The sequence below is a fragment of the Mobula hypostoma genome, chromosome 4, assembly GCF_963921235.1.
Source record: "Mobula hypostoma chromosome 4, sMobHyp1.1, whole genome shotgun sequence".
In the NCBI taxonomy this organism is placed as follows: Eukaryota; Metazoa; Chordata; class Chondrichthyes; order Myliobatiformes; family Myliobatidae; genus Mobula; species Mobula hypostoma.
In genome coordinates this window covers 44,661,998-44,682,589 of record NC_086100.1, presented here as the reverse complement: position 1 = coordinate 44,682,589, position 20,592 = coordinate 44,661,998, and the positions used below count along the sequence as shown (strand labels likewise).

The 20,592-nt window shown below is 39.6% G+C and overlaps 1 protein-coding gene across 3 annotated transcripts in view; it reads left to right on the top strand.

The window, feature by feature from the left end:
* The window catches only part of plaat1 (phospholipase A and acyltransferase 1), a 55,145-nt gene extending 36,249 nt beyond the window's left edge, over positions 1–18,896 (top strand). For 2 of the 3 annotated variants that reach the window (XM_063045742.1, XM_063045741.1), the window contains exons 2-5: positions 12,568–12,706; positions 13,741–14,012; positions 14,841–14,920; positions 17,875–18,896. In XM_063045742.1, the coding sequence (XP_062901812.1) occupies positions 12,568–12,706; positions 13,741–14,012; positions 14,841–14,920; positions 17,875–17,935 (552 nt within the window). In that variant the 3' untranslated portion in view covers positions 17,936–18,896. The remainder of the gene's footprint in view (positions 1–12,567; positions 12,707–13,740; positions 14,013–14,840; positions 14,921–17,874) is intronic. The other variant, XM_063045740.1, reaches the window with a different exon arrangement.
* The last annotated feature ends 1,696 nt before the right edge of the window (positions 18,897–20,592 follow it).

Sequence of the window (20,592 nt, the reverse complement as noted above, 5' to 3'; positions counted from 1 at the left end):
GATGGAGTGGGGTTTCTGAAGAAGGCAATTAGCACAAAGGGGTCAGGGGTAGGAAAACTCCAGGAGAGGATAAGGGTATGAGTTTGTGAGGGGGGGGGGTGCTGAGAGAAGGAGCGCATCCAAGTCTGTATTGTTGTGAAGTGCACATATATGCTAACTCTGTACAGTAAAGCCACTTTTCTGCTGTCTTGAAAGTTCCACTCTCCCTGCAACAGGACCAAGACCTAGTTCTTAGCAAGGAAGTTGGTTGTGTGCGACAACTGCCTCATCTCTCCCAGGGAACATGACATTCTCTATCTTGAGGGAATACTTAAAAATGGAGAAGAATATAATATATTTTTTAAATCCTTACATATATTTGTAATTAAATACACTAATTGGAAGTGCCAGCAAACCTTGTACTAAGCAATACTTAATATTTACTCTTCTGCTCCCTACCAAGATAAATTCCGATTGCCTTACATATTGTAATAAATGACAATCAGTCAGATACCTTCAAATTCCTCAGTTTGGACAATCACTTTGCACTATTAGATAATTGCTGTAATTAGCATAAATGATGTTGTAATTAACAGCAATGAGCCACAGAAGGATTTACCTCAAAATTCACCCAAGACACTAAGACACTTGGCACATCCGGAGTATATTTGAAGCCAATCAGGATAGGGTTATGCTGTTACATGGTACATACAAAGATTAATAAAAGCACTGTAAAGTTTTTATAATGTTAATTTTCCTCATAATAGACATACAACAGCTCATAGTGATAGCTCCTCTGGGTAAGTTTCATAAAGAGTTCACTTTGTGCTTTATCATAGCAAGTTATCAAGTCTGGAAGAAAATTTGCTCTTGATTATCAAAAGATAGAATAATGCTATGAAATATTTCAATCAACAATAAGTGCGTAGTTGAAGTAAAAATGAGACTTGTAGATATCTTAATTGTAAGTAGAGAATCTTCCCCTTACACAATTAGCTCACAATGATGAAACAAAAAAGTTGGTACCCAAATATTAAAATGAAATTTACAATTTGGTTAAATAATGTTAACAAATGCAGAGTTTGCAGCATTAGTAACCCAACCTGGCATTCTTTAAACCATATCTAATGTTTTTTTCCTATCTTGATGTGCATCAAGTAGCAAGTATACCACTTTGTAACAAGTATAACCCTCTGGATACTGCTGGGGGGAATGACCCATCAGATCATGGCAGCAGCTGCCGGGCTGCTGGCACTGTGACTGGATCTGAGGCTTGACAGGGAAGGGCAGTGCGATAGTTATAAAGGATTTAATAGTTTGGGGAATAAAAATGAGATTCTGTGGCTGCAAAAGGGACTCCTGGGGTCCACAATGTATTGGAGCGGCTGCAGGATATTCTTAAGGGGAGGGGGATTATCCAGAGTTTGTGGTGTATATCGGCACCAATGGCATAGGCAGAAAAGGGGAAGAGGTCCTGTGGAGTGAGTATATAGAGCTAGGAAGCAGGCTGAAGAGAAGAGCCTCCACGTTTGTAATTTCAGGATTACTCCCTGTGCCCAGACTAGTGCAGGTAGGATTAGGGTGATAGCATGGATGAATAAGTGGCTGCAGAGATAGTGCAGGGGACATAGTTTCAAGTTCTTTGATCATTGGAACTTTTTCTGGGGAAGGCATGACCTGGACAAGAGGTTTGGGTTTTACCTGAACTGGAGGGAAACTAATATCACGGCCGGGAGGTTTGCTGATGCTACTCGGAAGAGTTTAAACTAGTTTGGCGGGGGGGGGGGGGGGGTTGGAAACGGGAAGTCCAGGTTAGTAAGGGAAGGATCAGACCAGACGATAGATGTCAGGTAAAGTATTGAAAGGCAAAATTGAAATAACAGGTATGATGGGTCAGATAGTCTACAGTGTGTATATTTTAGAGCTAGGAGTATCGTGGAGAAGGTTGATGAACTTAGAGCATGGATCAGTACGTGGAACTATGATGTTGAAGCCATTACTGAAACTTGGTTGAGAGAAGGGCAGAAATGGATGATTAATGTACCAGGTTTTCGAAGTGTTAGAAAAGATAGAAGAGGAGGTAAAAGGGAGGGTGGAGTTGCACTACTAATCAGGGACAATATCACAGTAGCACTCGGGGAGACATAATGGACGGGTCAGACACTGAGTCCGTTTGGAATAGGAAGAGTGCAATCACACCGATGGGATTGTACTACAACCCACAACTAGCCATTGGGACGTTGAGGAACAGATATGTAATCAGATTAAGGAAATATGCAAAGATAATGGTGTTGTTGTCATGGGGGATTTCAACTTTCCTAATATAAACGGGACCTTCTTAGTGTAAGGGGTGTGGATTGGGCTGAGCTTGTTAAGTGTATCCAGGAAGGTTTCTTAAATCAATATGTGGACAGTCCATACAGAAGGTGGCATACTGTACCTGGTGTTGGGTAATGAGCCTGGCCAGGTGACTGACCTTTCAGTGGGTGAGCAGTTAAGGAACCATGACCACAATTCATTAACTTTCAGGATATCTATAGATAAGGATAGGTATGGTCCTTGTGGGAGTAGGTCAAGTTACGAGGGCATTCGGCAGAATCGATGAAGTGTTAATTGGAACACCTTTTCTCTGGCAAGTCTACTCAGAGATGTGTAGACTTGTGTAGATCAATTGCACAGAGTATAGGAAAGGATATTCCTGTTAGAAGGAAGGACAGGGATTGAAAGGTAAGAGAACCTTGGGTGTCCAGAGAGGCAATAAGTTTGGTCAAGAAGAAAAAAGAAAAAGTATGTAAAGCTTCAGAATTCAGGATCAACTGAAGTACATGAGGAGTACAGTACAAAGAACCAGAAATGAACTAAAGAAAGGAATGAGGAGAGTCAGGAGGGGCCATGAAAAGGCCTTGAAAAGTAAGATTAAGACAAATCCCAAAGCATTCTATACATCAAGAGCAAGAGTAAATGGGTAACTAGGGAGATGGTGGGACCACTCAAGGATAAAGCAAGGGTAGGGGGGAACACTTGTTTGGATGCAGGGAATGTAAGTGAGGTACTTAATGAGTACTTTGCAGCAGTATTTACCAAGGAAAAGGATGTGGAGGACCAGAAGATCAGTGCTGAGTGTATAAATATGTTAGGATATTTAGAGGTCAAGGAGGAGGACATGTTGGGCCTCGTGATGAATATTAAGGTGGATAAGTCCCCAGGATCTGATGATATTACCACAGGCTATTGAAGAGGCCAGAGACAAGATTGCTGGGCCCTTGACCAGTATCTGTGTGTCCATTTCAGCCACAGGTGAGGTCCTGGAGGTCTAGTGAGTGGCTATGTACCTCTACTTAAGGGAAAATCCTAGGAACTGTTGTAGGGAAATTGCTGGAGAAAATTCTTAGGGATAGGATATATGAGCATCTGGAAACTGATAGCCTAATTAGGGAGAGCCAGCATGGCTTTGTGTTTGGCAAGTTGTGCCTTATCAATTTGATTGAGATTTTTGACAAGCTGATGAGCGTAGAGCAGTGGATGTTGTCTACATGGGTTTTAGTAAGGCATTCGAAAAAGTCCCTCATGGGAGGCTAATCCAGAAGATCAAGATGCATGGGATCCACAGCAAATTGGCTGTTTGGATTCAGGGCTGGCTTGTGCGTAGAAGACAGAGGGTAGTGGCTGAAGGGACGTATATGAGATCGAGATCTGTAATTAGTGGAATTCGGCAAGGATCTGTGTTGGGACCTCTGCTGTTTGTGATGAATATAAATGACCTTGTTGAAAATGTAGATGGGTGGGTTAGTAAATTTGTAGATGATACCAAGATTGGTGGAATTGTGGATAGTGTAGAAGACTGGCAAAGAATACAACACAATATAGATCAGTTGCAGATGTGGGCAGAGAAATGGCAGATGGAACTTAACCCAGATAAGCGTGAGGTGTTCTACCTCAATGGAGCAAATGCAAGGAGGCAGTACACTGTTAAGGGCAAAGTCCTTAATATAGTTGCTGAGCAGAGGGATCTTGGGATCCAAGTTCATAGTTCCTTGGCTTATGGAATGCTTGCTTTTATCAGTCAAGGCACTGATTTCAGAAGCAAGGAGGTTATGTTGCAACTTTATAGAACTCTGGTTAGGCCACATCTGGATTATTGCATAGAGTCTGGTCACCCCACTATAAGAAGGATGTTGAGGCTTTGGAGAGGGGGCAGAAGAGGTTAACCAGGATGCTGTCTGATTTACAGGGCATGTGCTACCAAGAGAGGTTGGATAAATCAGCATATAATTCTCCAAAATTTCTGCCATCTCCAGTGGGATCCCACCACCAAGACATCTTCCACCCCTTTCCACTTTCTGCTTTCCACAGGGATTGCTCCCACGCGACTTCCTTGTCCGTTCATCCCTTCCCACTGATCTTCCTCCTGGTGCTTATCCTTGCAAGTGAAACAAGTGCTGCACATGCCCTACACCTCCTCCCTCACTACCATTCAGGGCCCTAAACAGTCCTTCCAGATGAGGCGACACTTCACCTGTGAGTCTGTTGGAGTCATATACTGTGTCCGGTGCTCCTGGTCTGGCCTCCTGTATATCAGTGAGACCTGACATAAATTGGGAGACTTCTTCACCAAGCACCAATGCTCTGTCCGCCAGAAAAAGTGACTCCCCTGTCTATCCATGGCCTCCTCCACTGTCGTGATGAGGCCACACTTAGGTTGAAGGAACAACACCTTATGTTCCATTTGGGTAGAATCCAACCTGAAGGCATGAACATCAATAGACAATAGACAATAGGTGCAGGACTAGGCCATTCGGCCCTTTGAGCTAGCACCGCCATTCACTGTAATCATGGCTGATCATCCACAATGAGTATCCAGTTCCTGCCTTATCCCCATAACCTTTGATTCCGCTATCTTTAAGAGCTCTATCCATCTCTTTCTTGAAAGCATCCAGAGACTTGGCCTCCACAGCCTTCTGGGGCAGAGCATTCCATACATCCACCACTCTCTGGGTGAAAAAAAGTTTTTCCTCAACTCCGTTCTAAATGGCCTACCCCTTATTCTTAAACTGTGGCCTTTGGTTCTGGACTCACCCATCAGCGGGTACATGCTTCCTGCCTCCAGCGTGTCCAATCCCTTAATAATCTTACATGTTTCAATAAGATCCCTTGTCAGCCTTCTAAATTCCAGAGTATACAAGCCCAGTCACTCCAATCTTTCAACAAATAACAGTCCTGCCATCCAGGGAATTAACCTTGTGAACCTACGCTGTACTCCCTCAATAGCAAGAATGTCTTTCCTCAAATTTGGAGACCAAAACTGCACACAGTACTCCAGGTGTGGTCTCACCAGGGCCCTGTACAGCTGCAGAAGGACGTCTTTGCTCTTGTACTCAATTCCCCTTGTTATGAAGGCCAGCATGCCATTAGCTTTCTTCACAGCCTGCTGTACTTGCATGCTTGCTTTCAGTGACTGATGTACAAGAACACCTGGATCTCGTTGTACTTCCCCTTTTCCTAACTTGACTCCATTTAGATAATAATCTGCCTTCCTGTTCTTACCACCATAGTGGATAACTTCACATTTATCCACATTAAACTGCATCTGCCATGCATCTGCCCACTCACCCAGCCTGTCCAAGTCACCCTGCATTCTCATAACATCCTCACATTTCACACTGCCACCCAGCTTTGTGTCATCGGCAAATTTGCTAATGTTACTTTTAATTCCCTCATCTAAATCATTAATATAGATTGCAAACAGCTGCGATCCCAGCACTGAACCCTGCGGTACCCCACTGGTCACCGCCTGCCATTCTGAAAGGGACCCGCTACTCTTTGTTTTCTGTCAGCCAGCCAATTTTCAATCCATGCAAGTACTCTGCCCCCAATACCATGTGCCCTAATTTTGCCCACTAATCTCCTATGTGGGATTTTATCAAAGGCTTTCTGAAAGTCCAAGTACACTCCATCCACTGGCTCTCCCTTGTCCACTTTCATAGTTACATCCTCAAAAAATTCCAGAAGATTAGTCAAGCAAGATTTCCCCTTCGTAAATCCATGCTGACTCGGACCGATCCTGTTTCTGCTATCCAGATGTGTCGTAATTTCATCTTTTATAATTGACTCCAGCATCTTTTCCACCACCGATGTCAGGCTAACCAGTCTATAATTCCCTGTTTTCTCTCTTCCTCCCTTCTTGAAGAGAGGGACAACATTAGCCACCCTCCAATCCACAGGAACTGATCCTGAATCTATAGAACATTGGAAAATGATTACCAATGCGTCCACGATTTCTAAAGCCACCTCCTTAGGTATCCTGGGATGCGGACCATCAGGTCCTGGGGACTTATCAGCCTTCAGACTCAACAGTCTATCCAACACCCTTTCCTGCCTAATATAAATTTCCTTCAGTTGATCCATTACCCTAGGTCCTTTCGCCACTATTATATCTGGGAGATTGTTTGTGTCTTCCCTAGTGACGACAGATCCAAAGTACCTGTTCAACTCGTCTGCCATTTCCTTGTTCCCCATAATAAATTCACCCGCTTCTGTCTTCAAGGGCCCAATTTTGGTCTTAACTATTGTTTTCCTTGTCACATACCTAAAGAAGCTTTTACTATCCTCCTTTATATTCTTGGCTAGTTTACCTTCATACCTCATTTTTTCTCCATGTATTGCCTTTTTAGTTACCTTCTGTTGCTCTTTAAAAGTTTCCCAATCCTCCGGCTTCCCACTCGTCTTTGCTATGTTATACTTTTCTTTTATTTTTATACTGTCCATTAATTCCCTTGTCAGCCACAGCCTCCCCTTGCTCCCCTTAGGATCTTTCTTCCTCTTTGGAATGATCTGATCCTGCACCTTCCGCATTATTCCCAGAAACACTTGCCATTGCTGTTCCACTGTCATCCCTGCTAGGGTATTGTTCCATTGAACTTTGGCCGGCTCCTCCCTCATAGCACCATAGCTCCCTTTGTTCAACTGTAATACTGACACTTCCGAGTTTCCCTTCTCCCTCTCAAATTGTAGATTAAAACTTATCATATTATGGTTACTACCTCCTAATGGCTCCTTTACCTCGAGGTCCCTGATCAAATCCGGTTCATTGCACAACACTAAATCTAGAATTGTGTTCTCTCTGGTAGGCTCCAGTACAAGCTGTTCTAAGAATCCATCTCGGAGGGACTCCACAAACTCCCTTTCTTGGGGTCCAGTACCAACCAGTCTACCTGCATGTTGAAATCCCCCATAACAACTGTAGCATTACCTTTGCGACATGCCAATTTTAACTCTTGATTCAACTTACAGCCTACATCCAGACTACTGTTTGGGGACCTGTAGATAACTCCCATTAGGGTCTTTCTACCCCTAGAATTTCTCAGTTCTATCCATACTGACTCTACGTCTCCTGATTCTATGTCCCCCCTCGCAAGGGACTGAATATCATTCTTCATCAACAGAACCACCCCACCCCCTCTGCCCATCAGTCTGTCCTTTCGATAGGACATATACCGTTGAATATTCATTTCCCAGGCCCTGTCCACTTGAAACCATTTCTCTGTTATTCCCACAACATCATACTTAACAATTTCCAACTGTGCCTCAAGCTCATCTACTTTATTTCTTATACTCCGTGCATCAATTTCTCAAACTTCCAGTAATGTCCCCGCCCCGCACTTCACCATTTCCCATCCCCTTTTACCTCTCTCACCTTATCTCCTAGTCCATCCTTCAACTCCATCTGGCGCACCTTCCCCCCCACTCCACTTTTCTCTCTTCCACGGCCTTCTGTCTCTTTCACCTATCAACTTCCAAGCTCTTTACTTCATCCATCCCCATTCAGATTTCACCTATCATCTTGAGTTTCCCTCTCCCCTCCCCCTACCTTTTATATCTACTCCTCAGCTTTTTCCTCCAGCCCTGCTGAAAGGTTTCACCCAAACTTTGACAGTACAGATGCTGCCTGGCCTAGCATTTTGTGTGTGCTGCTTGGATCAACCTGGGTTGTTTTCTCTGGAGCATCAGGAACTGAGGGGAGATCCAGTAAAGGTGTACACATCTAAATGTGGTTGATAGTGTTGAAGATGTGGTATCTAGTTTACAAATAGAGGCAATATGTAGTGAGGAGAGGCTGTTGATAGGGCAGAATTGCAGTCAACAGAATAACTTGCAATGTAAAAGGCATACAAAATTGAAAAAGATGAATACAGGACTGAAGAGGTTATATTTGAATGTGTGCATATACAGAATAAGGTAAGTGAACTTGAAGCACAGCTGCACATTGGCAGGTATGATGATGTAGGCATCACTGAATCATGGCTGAAAGAAGATTTTAGCTGGGAGCTTAATGTCCAAGGATACATATTATATCGAAAGGACAGGCAGGAAGGCAGAGGGAGTGTCGTTGTTCTGTTGGTAGAAAATGAAATCAAATCCTAAGAAAGAGGAGATATAGGGTCAGAAGGTGTTAAGTCATTGTCGATAGAGCTAAGGAGCTGCAAAGGTAAAGAGACCCTGATGGGAGTTGTATACAGACCTCCAAACTGTAGTAGGGACGTGATCGACAAGTTACAGTGGAAGATCGAAAGTGCATACCAAAAGGACAATGTTGCAGTAGCCGTGGGGGATTTCAATATGCAGATAGATTAGGAAGATGAGGTTGGTGCTGGATTCCAACGGGAAGAATTTCTGGAATGCCTATAAGAAGGCATTTTAGAGCAGTTGTGGGCCCGTTAGGGGATCAGCTCTTCTAGATTGGATGTTGTGCAATGTACCAGAATTGATTAGAGAGTTTAAGGTGAAAGAACACTTAGGGAAAGTGATCATAATATGATCAAATTCACCCTGAAATTTGAGAAGAAGAAGCTAAAGTCAGATGTATCAGTATTAGAGTAAAGGAAATTACAGAGGCATGAGAGAGGAGTTGGTCATAATTGGAAAAGAACAGATGGCAGAGCAGTAATGGCTGGAATTTCTGGGAGCAATTTGGAAGGCACAGTACACATACCTCCCAAAGAGGAAGAAGTATTCTAAGGAAAAATGACACCACCGTGGCTAACAAGAGAAGTCAAAGCCAACATAAAGCCAAAGGAAGGGCATATAATAGAACAAAAATCAGTAGGAAATTCGAGGATTGGGATGTTTTTAAAAAGCATCAGAAGGCAACTAAAAAAGTCAATAAGAAGTAAAGCTAGAATACGAAAGTAAGCTAGCCAATGATATTAAAGAGGATACCAAAAGTTTCTTCAGACACAAAGTATAAAAGAGAGACCAGAGTGGATATTGGTTCCCTGGAAAATGATGCTGGAGAGATAGTAATGGCGGAAAGGAAATGGTGAATGAACTGAATAAGCATTTTACATCAGTCTTCACTGTGGAAGACAATAGCAGTACGATAGAAGTTCCAGGTGTCAGGGGTCATGAAGTGTGCTAAGTTACCATAGCTAAAGACGAGGTTCTTAGGCAACTGAATGGTCCGAAAGTAGATAAGTCATCTGGACCAGATGGTGTACACTCCAGGGTTATGAAAGATGTGGTTGAAAAAATTGCAGAGGCATTAGTAATGATCTTTCAAGAGTTATTCGATTCTGGAATGGTTCCAGAAAGCTGAAAAATTGCAAATGTCACTCCACTCTTCAAGAAGGGAGAGAAGTAGAAGAAAGGAAACCCATAGGCCAGTTAGTCTGACCTCATTGATTGGGAAAATGTTGCAGTTGACTATTAAGGATGAGGACTCGGGGTACTTGGAGGCACATGATAAAATAGGCTGTAGTCAGTACGGTTTCCTCAAGGGAAAATCTTGCCTGACAAATCTGTTGGAATTCTTTGAAGAAATAGCAAGCAGGATAGACAAAGGAGAATTAATTGATTTTGTGTACTTGGATTTTTAGAAGGTCTTTGACAGGGTGCCACACATGAGGCTGCTTAAGAAGCTATGAGCCCATGTTATTACAGGAAAGATTCTAGCATGGGTAAAGCAGCGGCTAATTGACAGGAGGCAAGGAGTGGGAATAAAGAGAGCCTTTTCTGGTTGGCTGACAGTGACTGGTGGTGTTCCACAGGGGTCTGTGTTGGGACCAATTCTTTTTATGTTATGTGTCAATGATTTGGATGATGGAATTGATGGCTTTGTTGCAAAGTTTTTTTAGACTATACGATGATAGGTGGAGGTGGAGGGTAGCTAGTTTTGAGTAAGTAGAGAGGCTACAGAAGGACTTAGATTTGGAGAATGGGCAAAGAATTGGCAGATGGAACACAGTGTTGGGAAATGTATGGTCATGCACTTTGGTAGAAGAAATGAAAGGGTTGTCTACTTTCTAAATAGCGAGAAATACAAAAAACTGAGGCAGAAAGGAACTTGGGAGTCCTTGTGCCGGATTCCCTAAAAGTTAATTTGCAAGTTGAGTCTGTGGTGATGAAGGCAAATGCAATGTTAGCATTCAATTCAAGAGGACTAGAATATAAGAGAAAGGATGAAATGTTGAGACTTCATCAAGCACCGTTGAGGCCTCACTCGGAGTATTGTAAACAGTTTTGGGCCCCTTAGAAAGGATGTCCTGAAACTGAAGAGGGTTCAAAGGAGGTTCACGGAAATGATTCCAGAACTAAATGGCTTGTCATGTGAAGAGTGTTTGATGACTCCGGGCTTGTATTCACTGGAATTTGAAAGAATGAGGGATGACTTCATTGAAACCTACTGAATGATTGCTCATTACTATTTATTACTATTTTTCTATTACTATTCTATTACTATTTATTATTTCCATGCTATTACTATTTACTATTTACTAATAGTAGTATTACTATATATTATTTATGGTGCAACTGTAATGAAAACCAATTCCCCACTGGATCAATAAAGTATGACTATGACTATGATGAAAGTCCTTGATAGAGTGGATGTGGAGAGAATGTTTCCTGTGGAGGGAGTGTCTAAGATCAGAGGACACTGCCTCATAATAGTGGCAGTCCTTTTAGAACAGAGATGGGAGGAATTTCTTTTCTTTTTCCAGAGAGTGGTGAATCTGTGGAATTCTTTGCCACAGGCAGCCGTGGAGTCCAAGTCTTTATGTATATTTAAGGCAGAGGTTGGTCAGTGGCATGAAGGAATACGGGGAGAAGGCAGGAGCTCGGGGCTGAGAGGAAAATTGGATCAGCCATGATGAAATAGTGGAGCAGACTCAATAGACTAAATGGTCTAATTCTGCTCCTGTATCTTAAGTTCGAATGATGAAGCAGACTTGATGGGACAAATGGCCTAATTCTGTTCCTATATTTATGGTCTTACAAGATTATGAGTGGCATAGATAGAGTGGACAAAGGTGTCTGTTTCCCAGGATTCAAATATCTAATACCACAGAGCATGAATTGAAGGTGAGAGGGGGTAGGTTCAAGGGTGATGTGAGGGGGATGTGTTCATAGAGTCGTGGATGCCTGGAATGCGCTGCCTTGTATGGTGGTAGAGGCAAATACATTAGAGGCTTTTAACACACATCAAAGTTGCTGGTGAACGCAGCAGGCCAGGCAGCATCTCTAGGAAGAGGTACAGTCGACATTTCAGGCCGAGACCCTTTGTCAGGACTCACTGAAGGAAGAGTTAGTAAGAGATTTGAAAGCTGGAGGGGGAGGGGGAGATCAAAAATGATAGGAGAAGACGGGAGGGGGAGAGATGGAGCCAAGAGCTGGACAGGTGATTGGCAAAGGGGATATGAGAGGATCATGGGACAGGAGGTCCGGGGAGAAAGACAAGGGTGGGGGGAACCCGGAGGATGGGCAAGGGGTATAGTCAGAGGGACAGAGGGAGAAAAAGGAGAGTGAGAGAAAGAATGTGTGTATAAAAATAAATAACGGATGGGGTTCAAATCTCTTACTAACTCTTCCTTCAGTTACGAAGGGTCTCAGCTTGAAACGTCGACTGTACCTCTTCCTAGAGATGCTGCCTGGCCTGCTGCGTTCACCAACAACTTTGATGTGTGTTGCTTGAATTTCCAGCATCTGCAGAATTCCTGTTGTTAGAGGCTTTTAACAGATGCTTGGACAGGTACATGGATGTAAGGAAGATGGAGGGATATGGACCTGGTGTAGGTAGGAGGGATTAGTGTTTGGGTGTTTTTGATTTTTTTAGCTGTTTTGGCTCAACATTATATGTTCTATATTCTATCTCAATTAGTTGAATAAGCAACACTTGCTGATGTTGCTTCTTTGGAAGTTTAATGGGTGAAGGTATCTCGCTGTTTAGCTCTCATTCAACAGGTAGCTCTCTAAATCATTACCTGTCTCTCTTTGTGTAGTTCTCTCAATCTCCCTATTCTCTCACCAACACTTGCGTTCTGTAAATGCTGCACATTTTCAGCAAGGGTATCATTCTCTTTTGAAGAACAATTCGGGCGTAATCTTAACCAAGATCTGGTTCTCTCAATAGACTTTCTAATTTTGTTCCAGACTTTTAGAATCCATTTTTTGGGTACTTAGTTAGATTTTGTTTGTTTGAATAAAGTAGCATTGTACTTTCTAATGAAGAACTATATTAAATTTGGATATTTTGATCAATTATTCAGAGTACTTACCAAATTATATTTTTAAAAATTAATATGTTTTCACTTTCAGATGGCTTCTAATGACCACTTTAGTGTGGAATACACTGGGGATCCCCACCCTGGGGACTTAATTGAAATATTTAGACCAGCATATCAACACTGGGCTTTGTACTTGGGAGATGGCTATGTTATAAATGTCACACCACTAGGTAAGGTAAATGAACAGCAAATAAAATATCAGGGTTTGAAATGTTTGTCCTCGCTCTGTTTAAATTTGCAAATTTTAGAATTAACTTAGATACATCTTTCATAAGTATCTTAATCCCAATAAAATACATTCTTTCTGAATATGCATGTATCCATTCACCTTTCAGAACTGTCCTTATTAATGTTTATTCAATTCCTCTTTGGCTGAGTAACATCCTTTCAAAACACAGGACTAACTACCTTAATAGATTAAAAAAAACTAACTACTGAAATACAGATTGAGCACTGTAACCAATGAAGGGTCTCTGCCAGAAGTGTTGACCATTCAGTTCCCTCCATGGATGCAGTCTGATCCGCTGAGTTCCTCCAGCACTTTGTGTGTGTTGCTCAAGATTTCCAGCATCTGCAGAATCTGTTGTCTCTGTGTAAACACAGTAGATGTTAGAAATTCCCAATCAGGCAGTATTTGTGGAAGTAGAAGCAGAGTTAATATTTAAAGTTGGTAACCTATTATCAAAATAGGACACTGGTTAAGTTATTGAATCCAGGGATGTAATTCAATTCCCTTTGTTGCTGGAGTGATATTGAGCTGATGAGAGGTTATGACCTGAAGTATTAAATGTGCTTTTCTCACTGCCTTACTGACAAAATATTTCCAGCATTCTGTTGTGGTTTTTAACTTTTCTAGCACCTGCAGTTTTTGCTTTCTAATATGCAACGTTTTATATTAAGATTACATGGAAAGACTGGTTCTCAGTGCTATAGATCAGAATCTGACCACACCTATATCCACTATGCATGTGCTTTTTTCTATCAGCCTCTGCTGTATCTGCTTGTGCCATCTACATCATGTTTAAGTTTTAAAAGTTTAGCTAGTATACACAAAAATAAGGTTTGAAGCAATTGAATAGCTGTAACAACATGAGTATATTTACAGTGTTATTGTAAAATCACATTTAAAGTGTTGCTTTATTTATACAAATGAGCATTTAATGCTTTTATTTTTCCCTAATCTTTTTCTTATACTAAACCTTAGCAGAGGAGGGGGCCCCAGCTTCATTCACTAGTGCAAAGTCCGTTTTCAGCAGGAAAGCAATGGTAAAAATGCAGCTGCTTAAAGATGTTGTTGGACAAGATCCTTTCAAAATAAATAATAAGTATGACGATAACCGCATACCTCTACCAGTGGATGAAATCATTAAGCGAGCTGAGTTTCTAATTGGACAGGAAGTGTCCTACGATTTGCTCGGGAATAACTGTGAACATTTTGTCACTTTACTTCGTTATGGTGAGGGTGTATCTGACCAGGTATGTAACTTTTACCAAAAGTGCATCATGGCATAATTCTTTGCATTAAGGAAGGGTAATGTGAAGCCTTACATTAAGGGCAAGATCTGAGGCTGATGAAAAGAGTTTTGGCATCTTTGCATTTCCTCTCAGTGATTGCTGATAGTGATTTTTACTCAATTCATATTGTTGAAAGTACAGATCAAATCCTATTGGCTACACAGGATTGAAAAATGAATATTAACATATTGCAGTACAATAAGTAGATGAGAATATTTCTGTACTTGCAGGCAACTAATATAATCTTTTCTGTAAAATGCATAGTTTAAATTTCTGATTAACTTTGAAAATAAATATCAGTGATTGCTTTTATAATTTATATAATTTTCAATATTTTTCTAATTTTACTTTTTATTCCAGGGTGCATTAACTGTTACTGCATTTTTACAGATGTTATTCTAAATAATCTTTTCCATATTTACAAGAAAAAGGCCTTGCAAATATATTATGAATTAGTTTTGAATTAGTAACTATTATTCTTAAAGAACCATATTTTATTATTGAATTGAATTGACTTTATTACTTACATCCACATACATGAGGAATAAAAATGTTTACGTTATGTATCAAGTTGCTGGTTATGTTTCCGTCTAAATGTGACAATTTATATGACAAACCAGTTTTCAGATTTGAAGAAGTATTTTAGCACATTTTTTATAAAAGTAAAGCAACAGCCAGTGATGACTACTACATGGCTTATCAATTTTCCACAGCAATCTAATCAATAGATCCCCAAAGCTGCTGACCAATTATTTTAATGCATTGTTATATTCTCTTTTATTTCCTTAGGCAAACAGAGCCATCAGTGCCATTTCCTTTGTAACAGCTGCTGCTAGTGCCTTCTCGCTGATTGGATTATTCCAAAATAGGTCGAGACAAAGAAATTATTAAGTATTTGCTATAAGTGAATACTTATTAACAATTAAAAATAAATTACTGTATTTATGGTTTGATGTCCTTTGTTATTTTTGTTTCTAATTTATCGATTTTAAAATATTGTAACTACATTTAGCCAAAACTATTCATTTACTTTTTCAGAGATAGACCAAAATAAATGATGCTCAAAAATACCAAGCATTGTTTGTGATGTTAAATTAATACAGGAATATTTTAATAATTTGTCAATTAAAAAGTACGCTTAATATTTTTAATTTATAGTAAATTTTACTTGCACATTAACAAATCAATAGAGGTCTTCTTTTAATTATAAGGTGAAAAATATAAAACTACATGCAATTACTACATTGGTATTACAAAGGATAAGGACAGAAATTAATTAATTTGGCAACATGCTGTCAAGATGTCAAGCAGGTCAAAATCCTTACAAAATGGCAGTTCACAAAAAGCTTGAGTATGTGCTGAATTTTTTGATTATTTTTATTTTGTGAAATACCAGTCACTGTACTTTATTGGAGAGAAAGAGAGAAGGAAAGGGAAATAAAAGATAACTGAAAAGGAAGCTACATCATCCCTGAAGCCATGTTAGATAGAGTAGGTCTGATAAGTCTCACGTAAGGTACAAATTCTCTGAATTTCTTCAGAATTATTTTCAATCTGCCATGAAAGTGTCTTCTGTAATGGAGTTGCAGTCATGTTGATGGGGGAAATTTTCAGCCCACAAAATAAGCAGGATTAAAAATCATAAATAAGATCAGAACAGTGAATTGAGATAGATGCTAGAAAAAAACAATAAAAAGTTATCGAATAGTTTAGTGCTTTTTATGATGAGTTTTATCTGATAGTTGTCACATGTAACACTGGTGGTTAAAGTGATGTAAACACTTGAAATTAGTAACGGTTTGTACTTGATAGAAATGGAATGTGAAAAACATTGTTTTGTAAATTTACATAGATAACTTTAAATAGCTATGTATTATCAGGGTTTACCAACATGTTATCTTAAACTACCCTTTCTGTATTAAGAAACATGTAAAGTTACGAGGATCTTAAGTGTGTGGACTGAGCTGCATCCAAACACGAACCATAATTCATGATATTTCTGCCCAAACTATCCTCATGCAGCTGACCAATAGTTATTATTGAACATGTTATTATTAATTCCTCGGAATAGAAAATTTCATAATAAAGAACAGGGTTCAAACTCAGATTTTACACAAGGGTGTTGGGTAAGGCTGTTGAAAGAAGTCTTATTTGGTTAGCTGAAAAAGTTGATTCCAAGTTGGAATGATCTTAATCATTTTTGTTAGTTACATCAATGGCTGAGTTGTGTAAGAAGTCTCCACCCCCAATAGAAAAAGTCAGAAGGCCGTTCAAACTCATTTATTATTTGCTGTATTGGTTAAATTAGACTATGCTTATTATGATGATGCAACACATACAAAATGCTGGCGGAACCCAGCAGCCAGCCAGCATCGATGGAAAAGAGTAAATTGTGGACGTTTTGGACCAAGACCATTCATCAGGACTGGGGAAAAAAGATGAGAAGTTAGAGCAAGAAGGTGGGGGAAGGGACGAAGAAGTACAGGGAGGTAGATGATAGGTGAAACGGGGGGGGGGAATGAAGTAAAGAGTTGGGAAGTTGATAGGTGAAAGAGATTAAGGGCTGGAGAAGGGAGAATTTGATAGGAGGGGGTAGAAGACCATGGAAGAAAGGGAAGGAGGAGGAGCAGCAGAGGGAGATGAGGTGAGGGTGGGGAATGGGAATGGTGAGGGGGGCTGCAATTACTGGGAGTTTGAGAAATCAATGTTTATGCCATCAGGTTGGAGGCTACCCAGACGGAACACAAGGTGTTGCTCCTTCAACTTGAGTGTGGCCTCATCGTGGCAGTAGAGGAGGCCACAGACTCCCATGTCAGAATGGGAATGGGAAGTAGAATTGAAGTGGGTGGCCAGCAGGAGATCCTGCTTTTTCTGGCAGCCTCGGCAAAGCAGCTTTCCAATCTACATCAGGTCTCACCGATTATCCAGGAAACCACAGCAGGAGCACCAGATACAGTTGACAACTCCAATAGTCTCACAAATGAAGTGTTGTCTCACCTGGAAGGGCTGTTTGGGGCCCTGAATGGTAGTGTGGGAGGAGGTGTAGGGAATTGCACCCCCCACTTCACCATTCTCATTTCTCTCTCTCATATCTCTTTACCTGCCCAGCACCGCCCTCTTGTACTCCTCCCCCTCCCCTTTATTCAATGATCTTCTACCCTCTCCTATCAATTTCCCCCTTCTCCAGCCCTTTATCGCCTTCACCTTCCCAGCTCTTTGCTTTACCCCTCCACCTCCCCCAGTTGCACCTCTCACCCACCACCTTATATTTCTTCCTCCCCCTCCCTCCACCTTCTTGCTCCAACTTCTCATCTTTTTTTCCCATTCCTGATTACGGGTCTCAACCCAAAGCATCAACTGTACCCTTTTCCATAGACGCTGCCTGGTCTGCTGAGTTCCTCCAGCATTTTGTGTGTGTTTATTTGGATTTCCAGCATCTGCAGATATTTTTGTCTTTATTATGATGATTATTGGTATCAAATAGCTAGATTATATTAATCAGAATCTGAATTGAGGTTACCCATTTATATATCACCGTGTCCTCTTAGTGGTAAAGTCTAAATTTACCTGTCAAGATAATTTCAATATGCCTTAATCAGATCCTTTCCCCATCCTATCCCCACAGTTGGAGTCATATAATACAGCATAGAAACAGGCCCTGCATCTCCCAAAGTCCTTGTCCACTATCAAGTACTATTTTTTAAAAATGCACTTTTATTCATGAGTAATAATTTGATTTAATTTGGGAATCAATTATCATTTCATTAGTATGTCAATTCCTGAGCTACAAAATACTAATAAATTGATTTCTTATTCCCTACAGATGTGACTTGTCCTACTGTTATATTTCCAATGTTAATGAGAATTTATCCTTCAACATTTAACCACTTATTGGCAAGAAAACGTGCACAAACACAAAGGGAAATCAGACAGAAAATGGAAAAAGAGCAACAAATACTCATAAATAAACCATTTTAAGATTCATCTTAATTTACAGAATTTCTGCAACAAAACTGAAACTCATTGGACTAAAATGTTACTGCAGAGCAAGAGGACCAATAGAATCCTGGTAAAAAGGTACACTCATGCAAAAGAATTTAATTCAACAGATTCATCAAACTGTTTATATTTGAACTATTGTAAGAAGGGTGCAAAACAAAGTCGATGAATGTAGTACAATTTGAATACAAACATCTACTCAGTTTGCATTACACGCTGTTCAGATATATGAAACCTTAGAAACAAGCTAATAAGAATATTTAACAAAATAACCTACAGAATAATAACAGAACAGTATTTATTTGAAGGAGGGAATCTATTTGTATTGGAATCAGCATCACATTGTGATTTGTGGCCAGATATATAATGATCCTAACGATACCTAGTTATGGGCTAGTGGTGAGGGTCCCAATTTCTAAACATTTATGGAACTACTTGTTTCTTTTTTAATATAACATTACACTGCCTTACATAGACATGCATCTCACACTTGATGTCACCCTATCAATCTTCAAGCCATGGCACTCAGGGACTTGTGTTAATATTATTTTGTGATGGACTGTGCTGGATCCTAACTGGATGTGCTGTATGTGACTATATGTACCATAGCTTGCACCTTGGCCCCGGAGGAACAATGTTTTGTTCACCTATAGACACGTGCATGGTTGAATAACAATAAATGGGACCTTGGAACTTGATAACTTCCAAGCAACTGTGCAACCTGCAAAAGAGACAACACAAATTGAAATAGAGTTTCCATATTCCAGGAATGAAGTTTCAGTTAGAGATCAATGAATCCAGTTCAGGTGTCTCATTTATCACACAATAAAAATCTTTATTCGTTGAGTGCAAAAATCGTTCTTTATATTTCTTAAGCAATTATTGTGATGCAATTGTTTGAAGTACATTCTGTACATACAGAGGTACATTTATTTTAATACAATCAGGCAAAGCTACACATCAAAATAAAAAAAAGTGCATGAATAAGGAATTTATTATTAATGTGAAATTCTCTATATTTCTGGTAAGGTTGTAAACTAATAAAAATTGAGAGGCTTGATTGCTATATTCTTCAAAAACAGCTTCAACAGACTGAATTAGGCTGGTCCTATATACAGTAAACAATTTGATGTCTGCTGGCAGAAATAATTAAGCAACAGAAATTATGTAGATGATTTGTCACTGTTGCTAATAACCAACAGCAAAAAAACATCACTTTCTTGAAATACAGGATATATTTAAATCTCGTTTCAGAAAATACAATAGTAAGCAATCATATAATCTTTTCAAGTACTTCTTATGGGCTAATAATTTTGATTGAATATACAATAATGTGTTATTATGAGCTCAATTGTGATGAATAGGGAGCATGACATAATATTGTAAATAAAGTGAACTGCCAGAAATTCTTAGTATTTTCATGTATGCTCAGCACACATAAATTATTTTAAAATAATTTTCATTGATCTGATATTCATAATAATACCTTGGTATGTAACACAAAACTTTACAAGGACCTTCAGTCAGCTGGTTTTGTAGGGATATAAAAGGATTGCTAAATATAAAATTAAAATTCATTGTTAGTCTTACAAATAAGCTTCTTGAATTACTTCTTTGTTGTAGTTTTCCTCCTCAGCTTGCTGTGAAGTAAATACTGCAAATCCGTTTTGTGATTCTTTATGAATTTTATCATCTTCATAGCTTATTTTAGAGTTTTCTTCCAGAACCTCTTCATCCTTGGTACAAGATGTTGTATAATTTGAACTATCTCCTGGCGGCCAGTTTGGGTCTTGCTTTATTATTCTCCATATCTCCTTGTAGCGCTTCATAGATTTGATTTTACAACACTTTTTCAGAAACACCCAGAGATGTCTGTTTTCTATTATAATTCCCTATTTAAAGAATATCAGCTTTATTTGTAAGTACATTACTCTTTAGTTGTCCTGCAACATTCATTTCCAATTGCACTAAGAAGCTTGTTATTTTAACATAAGGAATAGCTACTGCAATCAAAATTTAAAAAAAACACGACCATTCCATACTAGGAGTTAAAAGCTTATGGTAATGATATTAAATAATGACATGATTGCTTCAGTGATTATGCTGGAAGAGCAATAGAGCATTCATGAACATGGGAGTCAAGGCCAACTTTAAGGAAACAATCGAGGAGAAAAGACTCAAATTTTCTCCTACTATATAGAGAAGTACATAAACAATCTCATATAGTTCTCATTTTAAAGGCATTCATTTTAGTTTTCAATTGCTTGTGACACTGGATATAGAGAATCAATACCAATGGCTATCTGGTGCAGACGCAGATTAAAACTAGGTCACCAATTGGAGCAGAACATTAATATTTAATTAATTCACCACATTAATTATCCATCCTGTCTCTGTGATTGTTTTAATTACAAATTCTCCCATTCACCTTTATAATGGAAACTACATGTAAGATTTATCATGTTGTAATTATAGCTATTTTAGCCATAAGCTACATTATAGTTCTTACACTGGCAAGAATCAAATTGGGTAAAGGTTTGCA